This window comes from Rousettus aegyptiacus, unplaced genomic scaffold, assembly GCF_014176215.1.
Source record: "Rousettus aegyptiacus isolate mRouAeg1 unplaced genomic scaffold, mRouAeg1.p scaffold_m13_p_11, whole genome shotgun sequence".
Taxonomy (NCBI): domain Eukaryota; kingdom Metazoa; phylum Chordata; class Mammalia; order Chiroptera; family Pteropodidae; genus Rousettus; species Rousettus aegyptiacus.
This window is the reverse complement of record NW_023416286.1, coordinates 17,032,211-17,054,471: the sequence shown is the minus strand read 5'-3', so window position 1 is coordinate 17,054,471 and position 22,261 is coordinate 17,032,211. Positions and strand designations below refer to the sequence as shown.

The 22,261-nt window shown below is 43.7% G+C and overlaps 1 protein-coding gene across 3 annotated transcripts in view; it reads left to right on the top strand.

The window, feature by feature from the left end:
• The window catches only part of FAM124A (family with sequence similarity 124 member A), a 68,203-nt gene that overhangs the window by 19,080 nt on the left and 26,862 nt on the right, over positions 1-22,261 (top strand). For all 3 annotated transcript variants that reach the window (XM_016143078.2, XM_016143079.2, XM_036228529.1), the window contains one exon: positions 8,405-9,138. In XM_016143078.2, coding sequence (XP_015998564.2) covers positions 8,405-9,138 — 734 coding nt within the window. The remainder of the gene's footprint in view (positions 1-8,404; positions 9,139-22,261) is intronic.

Below are 22,261 nucleotides of genomic sequence, written 5' to 3'. Positions count from 1 at the left end.
AATAAGTCCTTAGGATAGGTTTCGGTTAATATTCTCCTCTTTTGTCTGTTTTGTTTTGATAAATGTACTTTACTTCTTAAAAACAAAAATGTATATTCTAATCCTGTCTTTGGCAAGCCCTGCTGCCTCGTTTCCAAATCTACAGAATTTTATTGAAGTCCTGGCTGTCTTAGGATGCTTTGCTACTGATAAAAATGACAAGACAATGTAGTTTAGAAAGAATGGAAATTACTGAGTAGAAGAAAGGATACTGTGTAAAATACTGGGTACTTCATTTTGAATCCTTTAGCTTTGATACACAAAAGGTCTTAGTATATTATTAAGCATTGCACATCAGTGTGTGTCAGACCTGTTACCGTCTCATAAATTTTCAAAGCACTCAAATAACTACACTAGCTATGTTTAAGTATTTCTCCCTGCATTTATACCTTCTCAGACTAATTATGTATCAACCTTCTAGTGCTCTTCCAGAATTCAGGCCAAGCTGTGTTGGAATGTACAGTGTCTTTGTCACTACTCTCTGGTTAGTGTCTGGCCTTTGCTTCCACACCCCTCCTCTTCCCACCCAGAAGTGTGTTTTAGAATGAAGATCAGAAACACATTTTAAGTAAAATGGATGTCTTATTTCCATATGGAAAAAAAAAATGCAGCGGATCCGAAGCGTCCACTTACTATCTATATTATTTCTTTCTTAATAATGTCCTGGTTTCAGAATGAGCTCAAGAACATCCAGATTCCTGACATTGTTTCCATAAGTGATGAAAATTGAGAGAGCCATCCGGTAACACAGTTATAGAAAAGCAGCACTTCTGACAAAAGCTTGAGAGAGGGGCCAAAGGATCAGAAAGATTCTGCATTCTTCTCCGTTGTCAAATGAATATATAGGTTCAGGCCTAACTATTTCAGCCTATATTCCATTCCTTAATTACAAGAAAATTCTGTGAATTTGGGCTGAGAGAGGAGAACCTTATGATCTATATGATGAACACAGTTACGCTTCCTTATGTTAAGAACTCTGCATATCACCTCATTGCCAACACTAGATTCCCACTATTCCCAACTCTGCATCTAATTTCGACTTCAGTTTGGGGCTGGCACTGGGACCAACCTCGCTACTTTCACAGCCCAAAGTTGTAGGCCGACCAAAGGCCTTGTCGAAATTATAAAATTACTAAAAATTGAGAAAGTCTGAGATTTTATCCTAAATGTTGGCAGGGGCAAAGGGGATTCCTTCAATTTTTTCATTAGTTCAAAGGTTCAAGGAACTGGCTTTAAAAAACTGCACCAAAAGAGAGGAAAGCAGATTATTCATTACATTCCAGATGAATAGACTCTCAGGGGAAGGAATTCGGGAGCTCTTTCAGAGAGCATTTATTTCAAGCATTCTGGGAAGACCAGGCAGTTTCATGGGGCAGCTGGCTCTCTCAGGGCACTTTGTGGATGCAATGGGTTTTGATTTCATTGTCATTCTGAGGCATCTTTCCCTCTTGTTTTCTGACCTAATCATTCTTCACTGCATCAGCCTGTGCCCTGCATGTGTCTTTGTTGCATACCTGACCCACCATCTCATGTGGGTTTACTGCTACTGGATCAGGTGGGTCTGGCTAACTAAGCCTCCTGAACTGTTCATTGCCACAGAGTGGGGCTTTAGAAATGCAAATGAGGAATTTATTTAACCTCTAAGGAGTTTCTTAGAGTCATATATATGAGATTGGAGAATCTCAAGCCAAATTCTCTAAGCCAAGCAGGCTGTAGGAGATAGAGGTGACTTTATTCAAACTGTTAGCCTCCTGGGGACCTAGGAGCACTGAGGTGCTAGCAGTACTTACAGCACTGGAATGCTGCTTGGTGATTTATTTGGTTGATGGTAAATGGTTATGGCTGCTGCCGTGAATGCCTCTTATTATACCTTCATTGAACATGGGTTTGTTCAGTGAAGTGTCTTTTACATTTAGCTACTTGACTCCATCTTATATATTTGTTATTTTATTGTCTAGCTTCCCCATTAGATTATATGTTTTAGGAAGGCAGAAATTCTTTTATTCTCCACTGTATCTTACAGTGGCCAGTACATAATAGGTTCTCAATAAACATCCCTCAATTAAATAAATGGTTGCAAATTGTCTGTGATAAATTGTGGATAAAATGACAGTGACATCAATCATTGCCCAAAAATTCTAGAAAGAGGTATTTTTGCTTGTCCTACTCTGAGACTTGGCAAGCTATTCACTTTGGAATGAGAGATCTGGACCTTCAATTATATTTCCCTACTACTGGAAAGGAAGTGCTTTGGGGACATACCAGTGTGCCAGTTCTTGGAGGCAGGCCAGTCTGGCAGGCACTGGACAGCTGGAGACAGTGCAGGCAAGGCTAGTGTGAAGCCCTGGGATGCAGAGAATGGCAGCAAGAGGCCCCGGTGCCAGCAGCATGGAAATAGGTTAGGGGCTTCCACATCAGCACGACACCAGGCAGAAGGACCCTCAGTCTCCTTCCTCTCCCTCACCAGACTCAAACTTAGGATGTCTGTGCAGGTCAGGGATGGCCAGGAACTGCCCAGGAATAATGATCAGTCCATTCACAGCAGAATCTCCCGTCTACATTGCATGCAGGAGCTAAGCCACAGTTTCAGAGTCCAAGCAAGGAGGCTGAGGTTCCAGTCAAGAAACCCACAAGATGATTCTAAGGAGTACTGACCTGAGAGACAAAAAGGCACATGGCAAGGAGCACAGAGACCCTGAATGAACTTTAGCAAGGCAGATGACATTTCACCTGCAAAATGGGGAGAATACCTCTACATGTAAAGCTTTTAAGACAGTGTCTGGCAAATATAAAGAGCTTAATACATGGTGGTTATTGTCCAAATTATTTCCTGTTAAGAGACCAAAAATAAGTGGGGGAGATGTATATGGGAGATGAAATATTGGGGAAAAATGTAAAAACTACTCAGGTCGACAGTACACTTTCTGCCTCATAGAAGGCCTGAACTTGTGTGTGCTTTACCCAAGGCTGTTTTTTGTTTTACATTATGGAAGGGAAATCTAATAGTAAATAATCACATGGGAAAAACTCTTCCTTGTCCTCTTGGGAAGCACAAACTAATTTGGAAACTTTGTTACTATTGTGTGGGTAGCTCCCTTCCACTAACCAGCCTTACAGGGAAGGGTGTCCGTCACCCAGTCCATTTGGGGGCTGTGCTTTGCCCTGGATGAACAGGTGCTCTCTGAGGGCCTTTGAGAAGACATGTAATAGATATGATAAAGGCAGAGCATATCCCATAGTTGTGGCGTCTTTGCTTCTCCGGGGAGGCTTTTCATGACAATTAATTATTCACATTTTCTCTCCTACCCCTCAAATACTTGGTTTCCTGTCTAGCTCCACAGACACAGTTTTTCCTTGGGGCATGTGCAACCCTAGCCCCCCATGACAGGTAGGGGCTGTATTCTGTGGCTCTTTGAGCCTGTTTATGTTAGGCTTATGCGCAGTGGGCACATGCTGGCGATGGCTGGTGCATACTAATCCTGCCACTCATTCTCCTTTCTCTTCTGGGGGCAGGACTTTAGCCACTGACCTGTCCCTGGTTCTTACAGTGCAAAGGGAGAGAGCTCTGGAGTCGGTCAATTGTCTGTACTCAGAGCTGCCCAGGCAAGCTGGTGCCTTTCAGCCCCACCCCCCTGCTCCTACTGGGCATCTTGCCCTTTGGCAAAGCTGTGAATATTCACTCATCCATGCAGGCTCAGAGTGGCCTTTGTAACTGCTCTCTGGGAAACCTTTGTGAGGCTGATAGAGGTGGCCCAATGCTGAGCACCCTGACAACTCCGTCTGGAGACGCAGAAGCTACCTTACCCCAGGTTTCCTCACACCCAGGCTGCTCACGCATCTGCAGACTTGCGCTGTGTCACTCCTCTGCTTTCCTTTCACTATTGCACCCACCTGCAGTGCGGGCCTGTTTCAGTTGCTCTCTGCGGCAGTGCTCAGATGTAAAGGCCTGGATATGTGCCATTGGGGAGGTGGTTTAGGGGTTATTTGTCCTCAGAAACCCAGGGCCAGAAGAAAAAGCTGTAAATGGGTGTCCAAGACAGGAAACTATCGGCTGAGAAACCAGCTTGGCAAAAGGAGGCAGGAGAGTAGTAGAGAGAGGTAAAGTAGTAGCATTGTGGCCAGGGATGGCTGGAGAGTCACAGCCACTGCTCATTCTGTTGTGAAACAAATACAGAAGAGAGCATAAGCAAACCTTTCTTCAGAGCTGTGATGTGACCGTGCACACCGTCAAATACTGGGTGACATGGGCGGGTGACTTCACCTTTGTGTCTCAATCGCCTGCTCTCTAAAATGGAAATAATATTAGCACTCTCCTTCAGGGTTGTTGTGAGGATTAAATGGGTTCATAGATGTAGAACACCAGGAAAGTGCCAGCCCACCAACAGTGAATGTCATACGAGTGTTAGCTAATAGTGTCACCCCAGGTTCACGGCCATATGCACACCCTGAGTGTGGCGCAGAATCACAGCAGGGCTGCCTGGCTGCTCCAGCAACTTCTTTTCACAAACACTCTTATGCAACAGGTGTCCTTTTTTCTCCTCACAGAAATCATCTGTAATTTTCTCAAGTAAATTTTATCCTTAAATTGTTTCAAAGCCTGTCTGCCCCCTTCCTTTTATATTGGGCATTCATTAATATTTTAGTAAAGTCACATGTCTCTGCTGTCAGGAGATCAAATCACCAGGGAAAAGTGAAATATGCATTTTAGGTGATTGTGGTATCTTCTCCTACCTTTACTAGAGTTACCGACTGGCAGAAAATTTCGTATTTTCACTACTTTTGTTTCTATTGCACTTTTGATAATGGTGCTAATGTTCAATGAAACAGAAAGTAGCCAGGCGTGCCAAAAGAGCAAGCAAAGAAAAGGACCAGAATAATCCATGAATTCAGATTGCTTTTTAAGCCATCGTGATGAATTTCCCCATAATTGCTGCCACGCAGTAATGAGATAACTGCATAAAAAGCAAAAATACGGTCTAAAGGTAACTGGCCCATCCTTAAATTTAGCCCATCACCTCAGCAACACATAGGTCCAATGCCAGCAGGACATCTATCCTGGAAGTCATTTGGGCATCTCAAGCCAACACGGCCAAAATGGAACTTCTTACCTTTCCCCACAAACCTACCCTTCTCCCTCTATTTCCTGGCTCTGTTAAGCATCAACATCAGACCAGTGCTCAAGCTGGAAACAGCAAGGTGCACTCCTCTCCTGCTTTTCCTGCTCCCCACCAGGCCTGTGGCTTCCAAGGCTTGTCACATGTACCCCTAAATAGCATCTTAATCCATGGCTTTTCCATATGCCCATTGACTCTGCCTGAATCTATAATATTGCTCTATAACAACCACCCCCAAATAGTGGCTTACAAAAAAGTCATTTATTGTTTTCCATGTGTCTTGGGTCAGCTGATCTAGACCAAACCAACTGGATGACTCGTACCAGGTGCCATTGGGGGTCCGAGGTTGACTGATGTAGGCGGGCTTGCCTAGGGTGGCTCTGCTCCATGTATTTCTCCTCCTCCTTTCCGGCAACAGTAAGCTAACCTGAGCATGTTCTTCTCATGGAAATGTCAGAAGCACAAGGCAGGTTGACATACATGTCACCCTTGTCTCTTTCTATTGGCCTAGCTAGGTGTATGGTCTAACCCAAAGTCAGAGTGGGCAAACACACTTCACCCACTTAGTGGGAGCAACCAAGTCATATGGCAGAGAGCAAGGAGCCAAGGGAGGATAAAGAACTAGGGCCAATAATGCCATCTCCTGCTTTGACTTGTCATCTCTTATCTAGACTCTTCGCTCATCTTCTAACTTATTACTTTGCCCTCGGTTAACCTTCCCCTGACTTGATTCTAACATCCCTTTGTTAAAGATTTCCATTGTCCCTTATCACTACCAAATTGAGCTAAAGTCCTGTACAGCTTGGTTCCAATACATTTTTTCCTGCTGTATCTGTTGTGATGTTTCAGAATTACTCACCACCCCCTTCCAAATGTGCTTGTTTTTTGCACAGTTCTGAGCCTTTGTAAACAGTCTTCCCTCTTCCCACTGTCATCTCCCCCACATGGTGGTTATTATAAGCGATATGTTGTTTACCTTCAAGACCCATTCACGTGGTACCTCCTCCAGAAAGCCTCCTCAGAAACCCTCTGGAGAAAAAGCTCCTTCCTTTGTCATGTGGTAGTAAATGGGAATTGTATCATGCTCATATTTAACTCATTCAAATTAGCGAATATGTTCTCAGCCAAAGTGGGGTCGGGGTTGGGGGAAGGATGGGCAGACTTTAAATAATTCCACTCACCATTCTACTCTGTGATCATGGAGCACTGAGATTTAACGTGGCTGCTGCCTTAGTCATCCTTTGGTTCCAGAAGCCCCTCAAGCTCTCAGGATCCTCTTATAGAGTGAAAAGCACAACCTGGCGGCAGGGGGGTGCGGGAAGGAAGGAATAGTGTTTAATAATACAAGACTATTCTTTTTTAACAGCCATGAAGCAAGACTGTTGTTTCACTGGGTGTTCAATCAAAGGGACATCTATCTGACTGTGTTGTCTTCTTGTAAGTCAGTGCCTTCCCTACAGTATTAGAAATTCAAGAGACTTTCAGTGATAATATTGTCTATAGGTACTTTTTATTTTATGGTAACTTTAGAATCCAACCCTTCCCTAAGATAGTCTATTGTATTTCCTATAGGCGCATATCAGGTTGAATTTTAATTTTTTATGTCTGTGTTTCCCAACTAAATCTTGAGGTGGCTTATGGTTCTCATTTGTGGCTTATGGTTCTTCAGAGGGCTACCGCCTGTGGCTGTGCAGTGCACAAGTCTCAGGGTGCGCTGTTCACCAGGGTCTATGTAAACAGACTCCTGTAGTAGTCAACCGTACCAGCTTTCTTATCTCCCCAATGCCTAGTACATATGGCTTGTTCAAGGAATGTGTGAATGAATGAATAAATGAGGAAAAAGGCAACAACAAATTAAATTAACTATTCCCAAGTGAGATATCTAAAAGTTGGAGTTGGGATGAAAATTCAGATAGGTCTTGATCCAACAAAATTAAAACCATATTATCACAGTTGCATAGTATGGAATGTGCCCATAAGTCCACTTGAAATGTCTGGTTTACCTACAAAACAACAACAAAAAATCACCTTTCATCCTGTGAACTGACTCAAGATTATGGTTCCTGAAAGCACATCGCACTTCTCAAACACGACTGACTGCATGGTTGCCCTATGCCTAACACCCTAGTAGATATTATGAGGCTCGTGTGTGAAAATAGGTCGGATTCTAGATGACTCCAGGCCCCCAAGTCACAATAGACCTACAAATGTCTTGATTGCCCTTGGATGAGTCATAAAGCTTAAATATAGATGGCAAATAGAGCCATCTTTTAAAAGAGCAAGCCTTTTATCAAGTTATCTGATACAATATGTTGAATATTTCTGAATTATAAGTATGTCAGTGTGGCCAGCAAACTGTTCACTCCACGGGAAAGTGTTGCCAAGTTAAACAGTCAACTTCACACTTGGAACTTGATGCTTCCAGATGTTCTGCCAGAGGATACAGGGTAACTGACCCATCTAGGATGTCTGGGCTTCTGAGTGGACATGGCCTGAACAGAGTCCTAAAAGATAGCATTACGCAGGTAGTAATGGTCCCACCCTGCATCCCCCACCCCTAACCATAGCCCCAGTGAGCTCCAACAGCAGGAATACCATTCTTGTTCCAATTATTCTTCCCTGTATTCCAGCAGCAAGATGACCTTGATTAGGCCACCCACCATCAGGCCGCCGTTGGCAGGATGTCTCAACAGCCAGCACTTGATCTGTCAATTAGATTAAGTGCCTAGCATAGCACCTAGCTTAGGTCATGAAGAAAAGATTCCGTAAAAGTTTGTTAAATGAATGAACCAAAAAAAAAAAAAAAAAAAAAAAAAAAAAAAAAAAAAAAAACAATGAAATAAGCAAACCAGAAGAGTACAATGGTATAGGGAACATTTTCTGAGTAAGGCACTGCAGTTACTTCAGGAAATACTAAATAGTGTACACTTAATGCTATAGCATCTTACCTAATGGGCCTGTTATCCCTTCCAGATCAATGGAGACTTGACTTTCTGCTCCCTAATAGAAAGTATACTCAACGTGATGAAGCACAGAACCAGAATTTTCCTAACACTGCCAGGCTGGGAAACACTCTTAGCGACAGTTCCTTAGTTTTTGGCTGCTACAGCACTGGAACAATAGGTTTTGCACATGAACTTGGTTGGGGTCAGGGAGGCAATCCAATTAGAATTTAGTTTGTCTTCCTGCCAAGGCTTTGCATGTCATCACAGGTCACCTGAATGGGGACTTTTTTGTTTTTATGCTCCCAGGTGAGCTTTCCTTGGAGGAGGCGCAGGACCCTTTCCTGGTCAGCATCCACATAATCGCAGACCCGGGGGAATCCCAGCCGCTGCAGGAGGCCATCGACAAAGTCTTGGCTTGGATCCACCCAGACCTCCACCTGTTCCTGGTCTCTGAAAGGAGGGCTTCCCGGCGGCGCAGAAAGCCCCCAAAGGTGGCGCAGCCGGCCCTGGCGGTGGTCCTCTTCCTGCAGGAGGAGTATGGCGAGGAGCAGATCCTGCAGCTGCACCGCACGCTGCAGCGGCCACCCTGGCGCCACCACCACACAGAGCGCGTGCCCAGCAGGTTCCTGCCCTACCTGCCTTGCAGCCAGGACTTCTTCACGCTGGCCCCTGGGACGCCGCTATGGGCCATCCGGCCCGTGCACTACGGCAGGGAAATCGTGCGCTTCACCATCTACTGCCGCCACGATAACTACGCCGACATCCTCAAGTTCTACGAGCTCATCCTCAGGCGGAGCCCCAGCCAGAGGAAAACGGACTTCTGCATCTTCCCCATTTTCTCCAACCTGGATGTGGACATCCAGTTCTCCCTGAAAAGACTGCCGTGCGACCAGAACCCGGTCCCCACTGACTCCTCGGTGCTGGAGTTCCGAGTCAAGGACGTCGGTGAGCTAGTGCCGCTCCTGCCCAACCCCTGCAGCCCCATCAGTGAGGGGCGCTGGCAGACAGAGGACCACGACGGGAACAAGATCCTTCTGCAGGTACCCTGGGGGAGGTCTGACCGCGTCTGTCTCCCTGTCTGTTTGCAGGACCAAGAAACAAGTGGGTGGGCTCTGATGTAAACCCTAGTTAGTAGAACAATGAGTGAAGAGGAAGGGTCAGTGACCGCTGTCTGGCCTTAGACTAAGTCAGAGTGTCTATATTCTACTGAAACAAAAGAGGAGGCATGGAGGCTCTTCCATGGTTCTTTTCACTTTACTGACTTTACCATGTACCTCAGGCAGCAGCCGGTCCCGTCCCCGCTGCCTCCTCACCCACCTGTGTCTGTTCACCCACTAAATGCTCGTGGCTCCTGGGGATTTCTGATGAGCTTGTATGGGGGGAGGGAGACTCATTATTATTAAAGGTTCCTGAATCTGCTTCCTGACTCACTTAGGGAGTTTCTGTCAATGTATCCTTCACTCCCATAGAGAACTTAGGGAAAACCCATGAAAATAGTAAAGTATGGAAATAGTAAAATTTATTGAGGTCAATAGGGAAGATGTCTGTTTTCTCCTTCACTCTGGTGCCACTTCCACCCTTCCACACGTCCACCGCTGGGCAGTAGGTTGTTAAAATTCAGCGACCACTTGAAAAAATGACTTTCTCATAAACATTTTAAGGAGTAAGTGGTATCTGTGGAGTTTCTGGTTTCATTAAGCTTGGGAAAGGATGAGTGAATACCTTTTAAGGAAATGGATGCAGTAGACGACCCTGTTCCTGCCATGGTTAACGCCTTTCTCCTTCTATCCTTCCAGCTTGAACAACACTCTATCAAGATCATAAATCACACTCTAGGATTCAAAATTCAGCATACAGACTTCTGAATGTCCTTCCCCTGGCCCTACCTGATAGATGCTTTCTAAACCCAGGCTTTCTTGAATTAACATGTACATCAGTTTGAGGAATATAGGACTTTGTTTTACTGAAAAGTCTCTGCCAGCTCAGTTTTAGCTTTTGGCTACCCGAAAGGAGAAAGTTGATAGCAAATTAAGGGTCATTGTCTTAAAGGGTGCTGACTGTAGTTACTTGCATCACAGGTTAAGTTTCAGTTTTGGTTGGTTTGGGCATTAAACATCAGGACTGTAATCCATGTGTCACAAAATGAACTGAAATCTTGACACATGTCAGGTACTGGTTAAAACTATAGCCAGGCCATATTGCTCAAGTCAGAAAGGTCACCTTGAGATATTTACTATTTATAGGAACTAGATAATTTTCAGATTTCTCATTGAACTATACAGATAAGTAAATAATATTGCTTTATTATTCAGTGAACTAAAAGCTAGCTAGCTTGTGCTCTATAAACCTTTTTGAAATGTGAGAAAAAATTTTCTTCTGTGTTTGAAGACTGCCAGTTCTTTATGCAAAATATAATGCAGTTGAATAAAAAAGTTAATGGAAGGTTTTATTTATACTAAAAGACAAAGATGAAGGTAATCGTTTCTGAAGGGACTTCTTCCTTTTTGCAATAATTAGAATACTTTTTCGTCTTGATCCCTATAATAACATAAGTGAAAGAACAAAGTGTGAAAGCTGGGCCTGGACTCTGCTCAAAGGAACCATTGAAAGAATATTTCAAAGAAGATCCACACATAAATGGTTATAAAATCTTTATAGGTACAGGATTTTGAAGTTACAGCATCAAAGTGTGAAAAGGGTAAGAAAAAAGATTGGTATCTTAGGCCTCAGAAATGCAGGTCTTTGTTCAAAATAGTAATATGTTGAGAAGTTAAATTAACGGGAGTAGAAGTGACTAATAGCCCTCTCATAAATTTTGATCATGGCCATTTGAATGGGTTACTGTTACTTCAGCACTGCAGAAAGCAACTTTCTGCTCTAGCATGATATATACACCTGCCCGTCTCTTTAAGTTACTTTTAAAAGTCAAAATTTATGTTTCAGCCTTTAGCAAAATTAAGATATTTTGGTCATGGGGGAGGGATGAAGTTGAGAGAGTTCGTTTTGTTCCATATTTTCTTTAGCAGTATATGTTTTCCCAAGTTCCATTTTCAACTATAATTTTTAATATAAATTATTTTGTTCAGTTGAGTGGAGTTATACCTTGAAGAAAAATGTTTTTTGGGTAGTTTTTAATTTCTTCTTGAAATACAGGTTGCATTTTATTTTCTTATCCTGTCCCATTCACTTAACATTCCACATTTCAGAGACCTTCTCCTCCCATTTAATTCCTTTGCAGGAGAAAAGCTGAGAGGCTTTTTCTGGGAGCTACTCAGGCTTTCGTAAGAATTTGGAAATGTTTCTTACTAAGCTCTGATAAGAAAAAGGAAAGAGAAAAGCCTTCCTCCTCCCGAAACTTATCTCTCCTTCTTTCTTGGCATTGCTGGGTTCAGGAGAATGGGCAGGAGATGGGTGGGTGGGGAGTTGCCAGCATTAGGAGTTGCCTGAGATCCCTCTGATAAATGCATCTTAGAAGTTTGCATTAATGCCTGATCATACTAAACTACAGCTTTCTGGAATCAAGCTCTGTGTTCATGATTTTTTTCGCATCTCCTAGAATTAAACTGATATAAATTATATACCTACAAAAAGAAGGTATATTTCACATCATAAATATACAGCTCAGTGACTTTTCAAAATTTGAATGTTTGCATTAGCAGAATCCAGATGAAGAAACAGAATAGAGATGAAGACAGAAAGAAGGCCCCTCCTCCCACTCCTGGGACTCCCTGCCTTAAACAGACATATGTATTACTCTATATTGCTTGAAAGGGAGACAGAAGTACCTAGTCAAAAGTGTAGGGAATATGGGCATGATATCTTTTCTTTTTTTTTGTATTTACAAGTAGATCTCATATGTTTAAAACAAGATTTAAGATTGCTGACAAAGATATATACCACATAACATTAGTAAAAATCATTACATGCTGAAGAGATTTGAAGTAGAGGGAAAATATTGATAAGAAAGTAAGGTAAACCAAGTATGACATTCAAAATGCATGTCATTTTCTGTATGCTGTCTAAAGCTGTGCTGTACATTTGGTAACCACTAGCCACATGTGGCCATTTAAATTTAAAACTTAAGTTAATTAAAATTAAATAAAATTGAAAATTCACTATATACATTTCAAGCATTTAGGTGGCTACTATATTGAACAACATATATACAGAAAATTTCCGGCATCACAGAAAGTCTATTGGACAATGGTGTTCTAGAAATAGGCCCCAAATTTGCCTTTGAGTTTTCTAGCAGCAAAAACAAAATGGAAAATCATCAGTGATATGATGTAGAGTCTGTGAGCTAAAAATAAACCAGCTGCACAAGTGTTCCTAGTTCTGAGTCCTGGTAGCAGGACTTCTCATGTTCATGATGGTGTCAACAGACCACCATCGACTGTACCTCTACAACAACTACGAAGCCTCATGGGCTTTTTCTTATATAATGCCTGTGATGTGGACCTGGGTGCCCAGCCAAGTGTTAGCACAGGAAAGTCACTGCACAGAGGAGGCTGAGCGAAACAAGGTGGTCCTGCCTGCAGCTCCTGGGGGTTTAACTTAATCTTAGAGGGAGGGATAATCTCCCAAAATATGTTTCTCACAGCCAAGCTTTCAGCAGTGACAGTGAGCTTGGCTTTTTTATTCCCAGCCAAGTGCCTGGGGTAGACCTGTTCCGTGTAGCTGGTAAAGGACAGAGCTATATGCCCTGTGACTCAGCCAAGCTGGGCTATGTGTTGACATATTCTTAGGGAACCCTGAGGAGCCTGACAAGGACATGAGCCTGAACTGAAGGCCACCCTACTTTTTTGGAGGCCTGCCATGGGTTTCCCTGGCCAGGATCAAAGCTCTCCTTAAGAATGATCTGGGGTTTACCCAAATACACAGACAAAAGCACAGTTGAGGATTCAAAGCTCGATTCCACAGAGAAAATGGCCTCGGTTTTAGGCTAGAAAATGTTAAAAGCAGGTTGTTACATGTCTTCGGAGTAGCAAGGTGATTTAATAATGGTATTTAGGTCTGTAGAAGACTTCTCCCACAGGGTATGGTCACCAGCTGTTCTTTGTGCCCTCATAAGGCAAAAGAGGAAATGAGCTTTTAAAAAGCCTTTTAAGTAAGAAGTAAAAGTCAAGAAATCCTGAAATGAAGAATTGTTACCAACTAAAAGAGTTACCAGACTCAGTCTCTGGGATTGTCTTCACTGGAGAGCTTTTAAGATCTCATCCACACCACTGGTTTAATTGTCTTCTTCATGCCGGGAGGAGATTGACTGGGCGGTCCGTCCTAGAATACCGGGACCATAGGTCCTGTGAGGACAGGGAGACGGATCTTATGAGGATGCAGTTGAGGGACTGAGTAGGCCCCAGAGACTTAAAAAATGTTTAACTATGGTAAAATACATAACAATAAAATTTACTATCTTAACCATTTTTTAAATGTAATTTAAGTGGTGTTAAGTACATTTATATTGTTGTTCAACTATCACCACCATCTATCTTGGAATTCCTTTCATCTTTCAAGACTGAAACGTACCTATTAAACAATAACTCTTCATTCCCTCCTCCCCCGTGGCTCTGCAACCTCTATTCTACTTCCCATCTCTATGAATCTGACTGCTCCACATACCTCATATAAGTCTTTTTGTGACTGGCTTATTTCATTTAGCATAATGTCCTCAAGGTTCATCCATGTTATAGCATATGTCAGAATTTCCTTCCTTTTTAATTAAGGCTGAATAATATTCCATTATGAACATGCCACAGTTCGTTTATTCATTCATCTGTTGAAGGACACTTGAGTTGCTTTCACCTTTGCACTATTGTAAATAATGTTGCTATATGAACATGGGTGAGAAAATATCTCTTCAAGTTTCTGCTTTTATTTCTTTTGGGTAAATACCCAGAAGTGCAGTTGCTGGCTTATGTGGTAATTCTCTGTTTAATTTTTTGAGGAGAGGATCACACTGTTTTCCATAGCAGCCTTACCATTTTACATTTCCAGCAACAACGCAAAGGGTGAAACTTGTTTTTTAAGGAAGCTGAGAAAGGCTTTTTCTTTGTGAGGTACGGTTCATCATTTCCTGCACTAGGTGGTACCGAGGGTGATGGTGGTTAGAGCAAACATTGAAGTGGGGCTTATTTTATTATGCTTCACCCTGCACATTCTAGATCTAGACTCTACAGCAGGAATTCTCAGCCTGCCCTCTTTGGATCCCAAGCACAATTTGCATGCATGTGTTTATGTGCATCATCATGAAAGGTACATACGTCTCTTTCAAAATTAAGACTCTAAAGGCTTCCCATGTCCTTTGCAATCCCTTCCAGGTCATCACCAAGGTGTAAGGCTTTATATCAGCTGGCCACTGCTTACCTCTCTGGCTTTATCTCATACTTCTCTCTTGTTCCCTCTGCGCCTTCCACATTGGCTGCTTTCTGTTCATCTTTCCTCTCTCGGGACCTTCGCATCTCCCATTTTCTCTGCCTGGAGTGATCTCCTCCAAGGTCTTTACATGGCAGGTTTCTTCTCATCATTCAGGTTGCTGAGGCACTTTTCCTGCCCACCCTACCAAAAATAGTTCCCTTCCCTCAACCCCAGCACTCTGTGTTACATCATTTCATTTTCCTTTTCACATACCACTATCTAAAATTATTTTGTTTACCTGTATATCGTAAAATTACCTGTTTACTTGTATACTATCTGTCTCTATTACTAGATTGTTGAATGAATGAAGGAAGAGGACCAAGAGCCATCATTGGAATTTCACTTGGACCCATAATCCCTTTACAGCCTCTGTGTCTGGATTATGACCCCACGTTATGGGAATAACATTTAGCAAAGATTTATTGGACAATCCCTCTGTGCCAGATCCCCCTACCTTTCAGTAGCTTGTAGTCCAGTAGAGGCAACAGACATGAAAACCAAAAAGTCCAGCAAAGTGTTTCAGATGCTCTGATTTAAAAAACTTATAGAAGGCAGTGTGTGGCACAGGCTTTGGAGTCAGATGTATCTGGGTTCAATTCTGACTCTTCTACTCACTAGTTGAGTAACCCCAGGCATGTAACATTATACTGCTGAAAACTCCATTTCCCAGTTTGAAAATTTAGGATAATAATTGTTAACTTTGCAATGTTACTCAGCCATTTAGAAAGAATGTCTTTGAGGTGGCCCCCCAGTTAGCAGTTAATGAACCAGTAAACAGTAAGTGTTTTTATACAAAGGCAAATTTGTTGATGCCGGCCAGTGGTGGGAAGGCGGTCATGAAAGGCTTCTTAGAAGAACCAATGCCTGAGCTGAGCTGAGGGTGAGCATGGGTTCAGGGTATCCAGGGGAGCCCCAGGGCAGCACACAAAGGCCTGAGCAGGGTGGTCTGGCCAGGACAGTGGTAAGGTTCCTGAGCTGCTGTTCTGAGGGCAGGGAAATGACTAGTGAGAAACCAACTCAGGAAAAGGCAAAACACTTTTCAGTCTCTCAGGCTCCAAATACTGGAGTTATTCTGAGCTCTTCTCTTTTAGAAGACCCTGTTTACTCCACTGCCAGAAAACATGAAGAGTCTAATACTCACCACTGCTACCACCTGCTCCAAGCCACCGACGTCTCCTCGGGAGGCTTTTGACCAATCACCTTATTTCTGCCCTCACTTTTTCTACAATTGATTCTCCACCAGACGATTAGGGGGTCCTTTTGCACATAAGTCAGATCACATGACTCCTCAGCTCAGAACCCCCAGGAGCTGTCCATTTCATCCCACATGAAGCAAAAGCCAGTTTCTTCATAGTGGCTGTTATTACCTCCCCTTTCCACTCTTCTCGCTTCCCTTGGCCTCCTTGTTGATCCTTCAGTACTCCCTGTGCCCACTCTGTCCCCTCTGCCTGGAGCAGCCCCCCACCCCAGCTGGCCACATGACTCTCTCCCTCACCTCTCTTAGGTCTCTTCTCAACATCTCCCTCATTTGCGAGGCCTTCCCTGACCCTCTGTGACACGCTCCTTCTCTCCCGTTCCCTCACACACAAACACAGCAGCAGCCTCCTCCCTACCTGCTTTCTCTCTGAATTACAGGCTTGTCTATCTCCCCCGGCAGAACAGAAGCACCTGACCACAGGGTCTTTATCTGTTTTGCCCATGGCCATATCCCTAGTTCCTCTAACAGTGTCTTGCACATAGTAGATGCCCAGTGTTGAATGAATAAAAGAAGGAAAGAAGGAAAGACAAAAGCAAAGAGAGGTGGCAGACTTTGGGATGTTTCAGGAATACCCAGTGGAGGCAGATCAAGGGGTGGAAAGCCTTGGCATGGTGGTTAAGATGTGGTTGGAGACAGGGATATAGTGACAAGGGCCCAGAGACTAGACAGGAGGTGCCTGGGGGGAGGACTCCTGGGCCATGGTGTCTATTGGCTGACTGTGAGTGGGATGCCAGTCACTGAACACAGGGCAGAGGCAAAGAGAGGAAGCATGGGTGGCCTCCCGTGGCCTCTCTCTCTGCCCTTCACACCAGGCTAGAGGCCCTGTGGGCCAGCTTCTCTCCACACACAGAACAGTGGCCAGCGCTTCTCTAACACTGCTCTACCGTCCGTCCACGGAAGAGGCCCCCTTCCCTCAGGGGGGCTGGAAGAGTAAGGGAGGGCTCAGCCAGTTTCTCTGCAAATGCTCTAAAACCACACAACAGTGGTCCACCCTTCAGTTTTGTCACCTCTGCTTCCAGATGCCGGAAACCATGTGCAGACCAGCTCCAGTTGGTCAGTTTCTTGACTGAGTATGAGCTTATGTGGGGAAGAATTTACCTAAAAAATAATGATGATGTGGTAATGAATGTTAATTGCTGGCTTAGTAGGCACCACACTTTGTGCTAAGTGTACTCTAGCACTTTACTTAACCCTCTTGGCATTTCTGCCACCTGGAGACCATCCATATCTCCAAGTTACAGATGCACATCCTTGGATTTAGGTTAGATAACTGCCGCACTCAGTGTTACCCACAGCAAATGGCGCTTAGGCACATTTGACTCATGAACGCACACTGGCTGTGCTGCCTTCAGTCCTTTTCCAAGGAACCCAGTAGCCACTTTGGTATTCCCTCTACCAGTGCTTCTCAAACTTCAGCAGGCGTGGAAATCACAGATTCCTGGGGCCCACTCCCAGAGACTCTGATCTGGGAGGCCCAGGGCCAGGTCTGAGATTTTGCACTTGTAACCAGCTTCCAGGTATTGCTGCCCAAAGCACCCTCTGTGGACAGTAACCAGGCACAGGATATTCTAAGGCAGGACTACCCAGTTGTTGCTTCATGGTTTTGGGTTTTTTTTTTTTTTTAACCAATGTCTGTGATAATTTCACTTTTGAAAGTATATTATAATTGTGCTTAGTAGGAGGCTCAGGGCAGAACATTAAGAGGATAAGTCACATGGTTCCAGGCAGGATGGTGGAGTAGATAAATGCCATGCTTGCCTCCTCTCATTACCACATCAAAATTGCAACTAAACTACAAAATAGCCATCACTAAGAACTGAAGTCTAGCTGAACAGAAGTCCTATAACTAAGGACATACAAAAGAAGCCATTTCAAAACTGGTAGGAGGGGCAGAAATGCAGAATGAGCTGCTCCCACTCCCATGTGTGGTGGTTAAAAATCAGGAGGGATATCTTGGCTGCAGAGGTCCCCCTGAAGGAACATGGGCTCCAGTACCAGGAAGAGAAGTCCTTACACTTCTAGCTGTAAAAACCAGCAGAGGTTGTGGCTAAGTGAATTGTAAAGCTGCTGGAGTGTCAGGCCATCCTCGTAAAAGGCCTGCACTTGGACTTAGTTGCTGATGAACTCACTTTCTCTGAGCTCTGGCACACGGACAGCAGCTCTAAAGTCATCAGGGACATACCAGGAGGAACTGAATTGTCTGGCTTTGGGGTGAGGGATGGAGGGGCAGCTTTCTCCCAGATAGAAGTGCTAGCAGAAGCCACTGTCTCTTTGTCGAGCCCTCTCCCCACCCCAAGAATAGAGATGGAGGCAGGCAGCAGGTTATTTTACCTGTGTGGATTACCCAGGGTGCTTTAAAGTCACCCCTAGGAAATCATTTCCCAAAGCATCATCTGGGTATGATATTCATTCCTGCAGAATTTGTAAGTGACATCAGAGCCCTTTCAGGCCTGGAAGAAAGAGTCATTTTCTTTTAGGAAAACAAAACCCAGAAAGTGAAGTATTATTATAAGCTTTGGCAGGATCTGGAATCAAATCTTTGAGGCCGAGGGAGGAAAGTGAGGAATTATTTCTGCTCTTTGAGGGAATCATAGAGTTTTCCCTCTTGGCCTGCCTGTGTCACTTAGCTTATTTAGTTTGGTCTCCCAAGGGCTCTACTTCTGAAGGGGTCAAGTTTGGTGGTAGATTTGGAAGAAAGTGTTTCTGTGTGTGGCAAGTGGCTTTCAGCACGTAGGGCCTGTTCCCTGCCCAGCCGTGTTGTGCCCGTGAATGAACCGCAGCAGAAGTAGACAGTCCAGAGCTCTTTGAGGTTGTTAGAGTCAGCAAAAACTGAATATCTCCTCTCAGCCAGATATGGTACTAGAGGGGCACAAAGATGAACAAGAGCGTTCTGGTGCCCCAAGTCCACAGCTGGTCTAGACCATTCTGTGGGGTTACGATATATGCAAGCCACAGTACAGGAAAGTGGGGTGCAGTGAGTGTGCTCTGGAGAGTCGCCTCCCTCCTTGGCTGGGAAAATAAGGAGGCTACAGCAGAAACTTTCTGGAAGCCAGCAGTTGGGAGTTTGGGCACTAGAGCCTACAGATCTCGACCAGCTCCTATTTGCCTGGTGACGTAACAGCTCTGTCAGGTTGGTCTAACCTTAAAACACCAGGCCAAAAAAAAAAAAAAGGCTAACTTTAATTTCTAGTGAATTTTCTTCCTATGTTAATATATTTTTATTAGAAAGAAAACCAAAATATCCAAAAAATTTTTGGAAATTAGAAAATTTTAAAAAAATCACTCTGCTACTACCACGATAACAAAACATTTTGGTACATTTTCTTCCAGGTGTTTTTTGTCATATAAGCTATCTATGTCAATTTGTTTTAAATTTTTTTTTCATTTTTCCTTCCTCATTTATCCCCCCCCCCCCAAATGTAGGAAAATAACCTTTTGCTGAATGGGTTTCAGACACTTTGGTTAGTTTTCTCTTTCCCACTATCAACCTTCTACCCTCCCAAATGGAAAGTCAAACAGTATGTGACTTAAAGGAACTTTCTACCTGATTCTTGGCTTGATGATGAGACCATGAGCCTCTGGACCCTCTCGAACATTATGTAAAAGGAATCTGTCTCCCTTTTTGTACTCAGATACAGCTTTGCCACCCAGAAAATCTAGGTTCCATTAGTTTGGACTTTTGTCACCTCAAAGGAATCACTTTCCTCCCAAGTAAGAAATATGTACCATTGCAGTTGTCATACTGCCCATCCACAGCAGGCTTTCAATGAATAGCTGCTTTTATAAAAAGTAGCACCATGTTACAGGCACCAACTGGCCTCAGAAGTTTAGAATCATCCACCCAGCCCCTATCGAGGACTTCTGGGCTCCTTATAGCCCCTGCTATATAGTCAGTGGTAGCCAGAAAGTCTTCAGCCCCTCACGCAGGAGCCCTAACCTTCCCACTGCCTCCCTCTGCTGTGTGAACAAAGGATAGGGATGGGTAAACAGTGAGCCTAGAAAGGAAGTGGGAAGGCAGGAAAGACCTCAGTCATGGAGAGGGGTGGGCAGCAGTGGGGGGCAGAGCCTGGACAACCTCCAGACCTGTCCCACAGGATGCTCTGCTCTCCATTTGCTCCTGAAAGCTGTTGGCCTATGTGCCACAATGCCATCCCTGCTCTGGGGCCAAGTATGACTCTAAATCTGCTGGGGGATTAGGCAGAACTGCTTTCTCTATGCGCGTTCTCCAGCCCAGGAAGCAAATGGTTAGACTCAACAGTCCTGCTCAGAGCAAAAGTGACCTGAATGGTTCCTGGCCTCCTTGTCCACCTCACTGTCCCCTGGACCTCACTACATCCCTGAAGATGCCTCTTTGCCGGGTCCTTGCTGTACCAAATATGAGAGCATTGTGCATCCTCAGGCTGAAGAGTGACTGTGATTAACAAGTGATAGAGCCACATCTCCACAGTGTCTCACAGTGGAGCTCTCATGTGGCCAATGAACCTTTTCTAAATGGGCTTCAGATTCAATGACTTATAAGTAGAGGAGAACATGGTTAAAACAAACATTCTGCCTGGGCATGCAAACATCTCTAATCTGCTTTAGGAAGGAAGCAGGTCAACATTATCTCTAATTCACATCTACTTATTGAGAACATTGTATAATGCTGTTTAGTTTTAATTTTTTTAATACTTCTTGATGTCTGTATTTGACATTTTTAAGTTATATGCTGCCTTTTAAAAATATTTTAAGTGAATAAATATTTTAGGATAGTTGTCCTATGACATCAGAAATCATATAGGGAAGGGTGGAGAGAAAGGAACTGGAGACCAAATGTTGAGCTTCCTGGAAGCCAAAGCAGACAAAGAAGCCCAGTGTTCACTGTTTGATTGAAAAGGGGAAAAAAAAGAGTCCAGATCTGAAAACTCAAACATTTCTGGGTGCAAAAGTTCATGTTCCTTTTATAAGAATCATTTAAGATAACAATGAATGGTCTTCCACTATGACTTTTTGGAAGATGTAGAAATGTTTGTTGTGGAGCTGTGGATAAAGTCAGGGATGACTGATGATTTTAATAGCTGCAACCATTAATGTCTTTAGGCCAGAGATGCTGTCCTATTTGCTCTAGAACAACATTTTAATGCCAATGATTGCTATTTTTCAAAGAATTTAGAAGTGGAAATAAATTAGAAATGTCATAAATGAAACCTTATAGTAGTAACAGGATGGGAGCACCCGCTTGGGTAGACCCATGAGGTGCCCTCTCTTCCTGTCATTTGTCCATGTTCCTGTTCTCACAGGGTCCCTCTAACCTGAGCCATCTTTTTCTGCATCCTTAGGGACTCAGTCCTCCCCTCTCCCCACTCTGCCACCCTCCTGCATGTCAGTCTTGTGTCAGTGAGTTTAGTGTCCCATGCTTTGAGATGTCTCTTAACCGAAACTAGATAGAGCTTTAAAATTGCGTACACCATGTTATCTTCCATAGCAATGGCTTCCACTTATTAAGCATATATCTGCATCTCTTGTGGTCCAGACATTGTTTATGTATATAATCTATAATCCTCGAAAGCTAAGAATTATTTTTACCATTATGCATGTATCACAACTTTGGCTTCTGAGGCCAGTTTTGCATTTATATCCTATCTCTTCCAGACACTTTCTCCATGACCCTGAGCAAATTACTTTCTCTCTCTGTGCCTGAGTTTCTTTATCTGTCAAATAGGGATAATACAAATAAGTATCTCGTGGGGCTGCTGAATCAACCAGGGCTCACCCAGAGAGACTTATGAAGAATCTAGCATAAGGACCACACACAATCATGGGAGCAGGTAGAGACAGCTGTGCCCCTGGCATAGGCCTGAGATCTCCCCAGATCAGCTAGGCCAACAATCAGGAGAAAACGCAGATGGCAAGTTGAGATCAAGAAAATGCTGGAACCCACAAGGACAAAGCGGAACCGGGGTTTGTCTGTCACCACCTCAATTTCATGTGATGTAGTGACCTGAAAAAAAAAAACAGTGCCTTTTTTCATGGGCCTAAAACACACCTGCCCAGGGCCAGGAGCTCCTGGGGGAGCTGACGTTGCTACAGGCTCAGGGACAGCCTTGTGCCCAAGGGCGAGCCAGCAGATGGGCAGCAGCATGTGCAAGCTGCCACAGCGCCTGAGCCCCCGCTTCAACCTTCAGAGCACAAAAAATGGCTGCTCCTTCTTTTCTAAGCATGTTTCTGTTGTGACCAAGCTTAAACAGAATCATATGGGAAAAGGAATTCAGGGAAACAGTGTCAGTGTAGCTGAGATGACACAGTGTAAAGCCACATGGTTATGGGATAGAGTGAGTAAAATATAGGGGAAGGATTTTTTTCTGGTTTTATTGAGATGTAATTGACATATAGCACTGTATAATTTTAAGGTGTATAGCATAATGACTTGACTTACATATATTGTGAAATGATCACCACGGCAAGTTTAATTAACACCCATCATCTCATATAGTTATCAAAAAAAAGCAAAA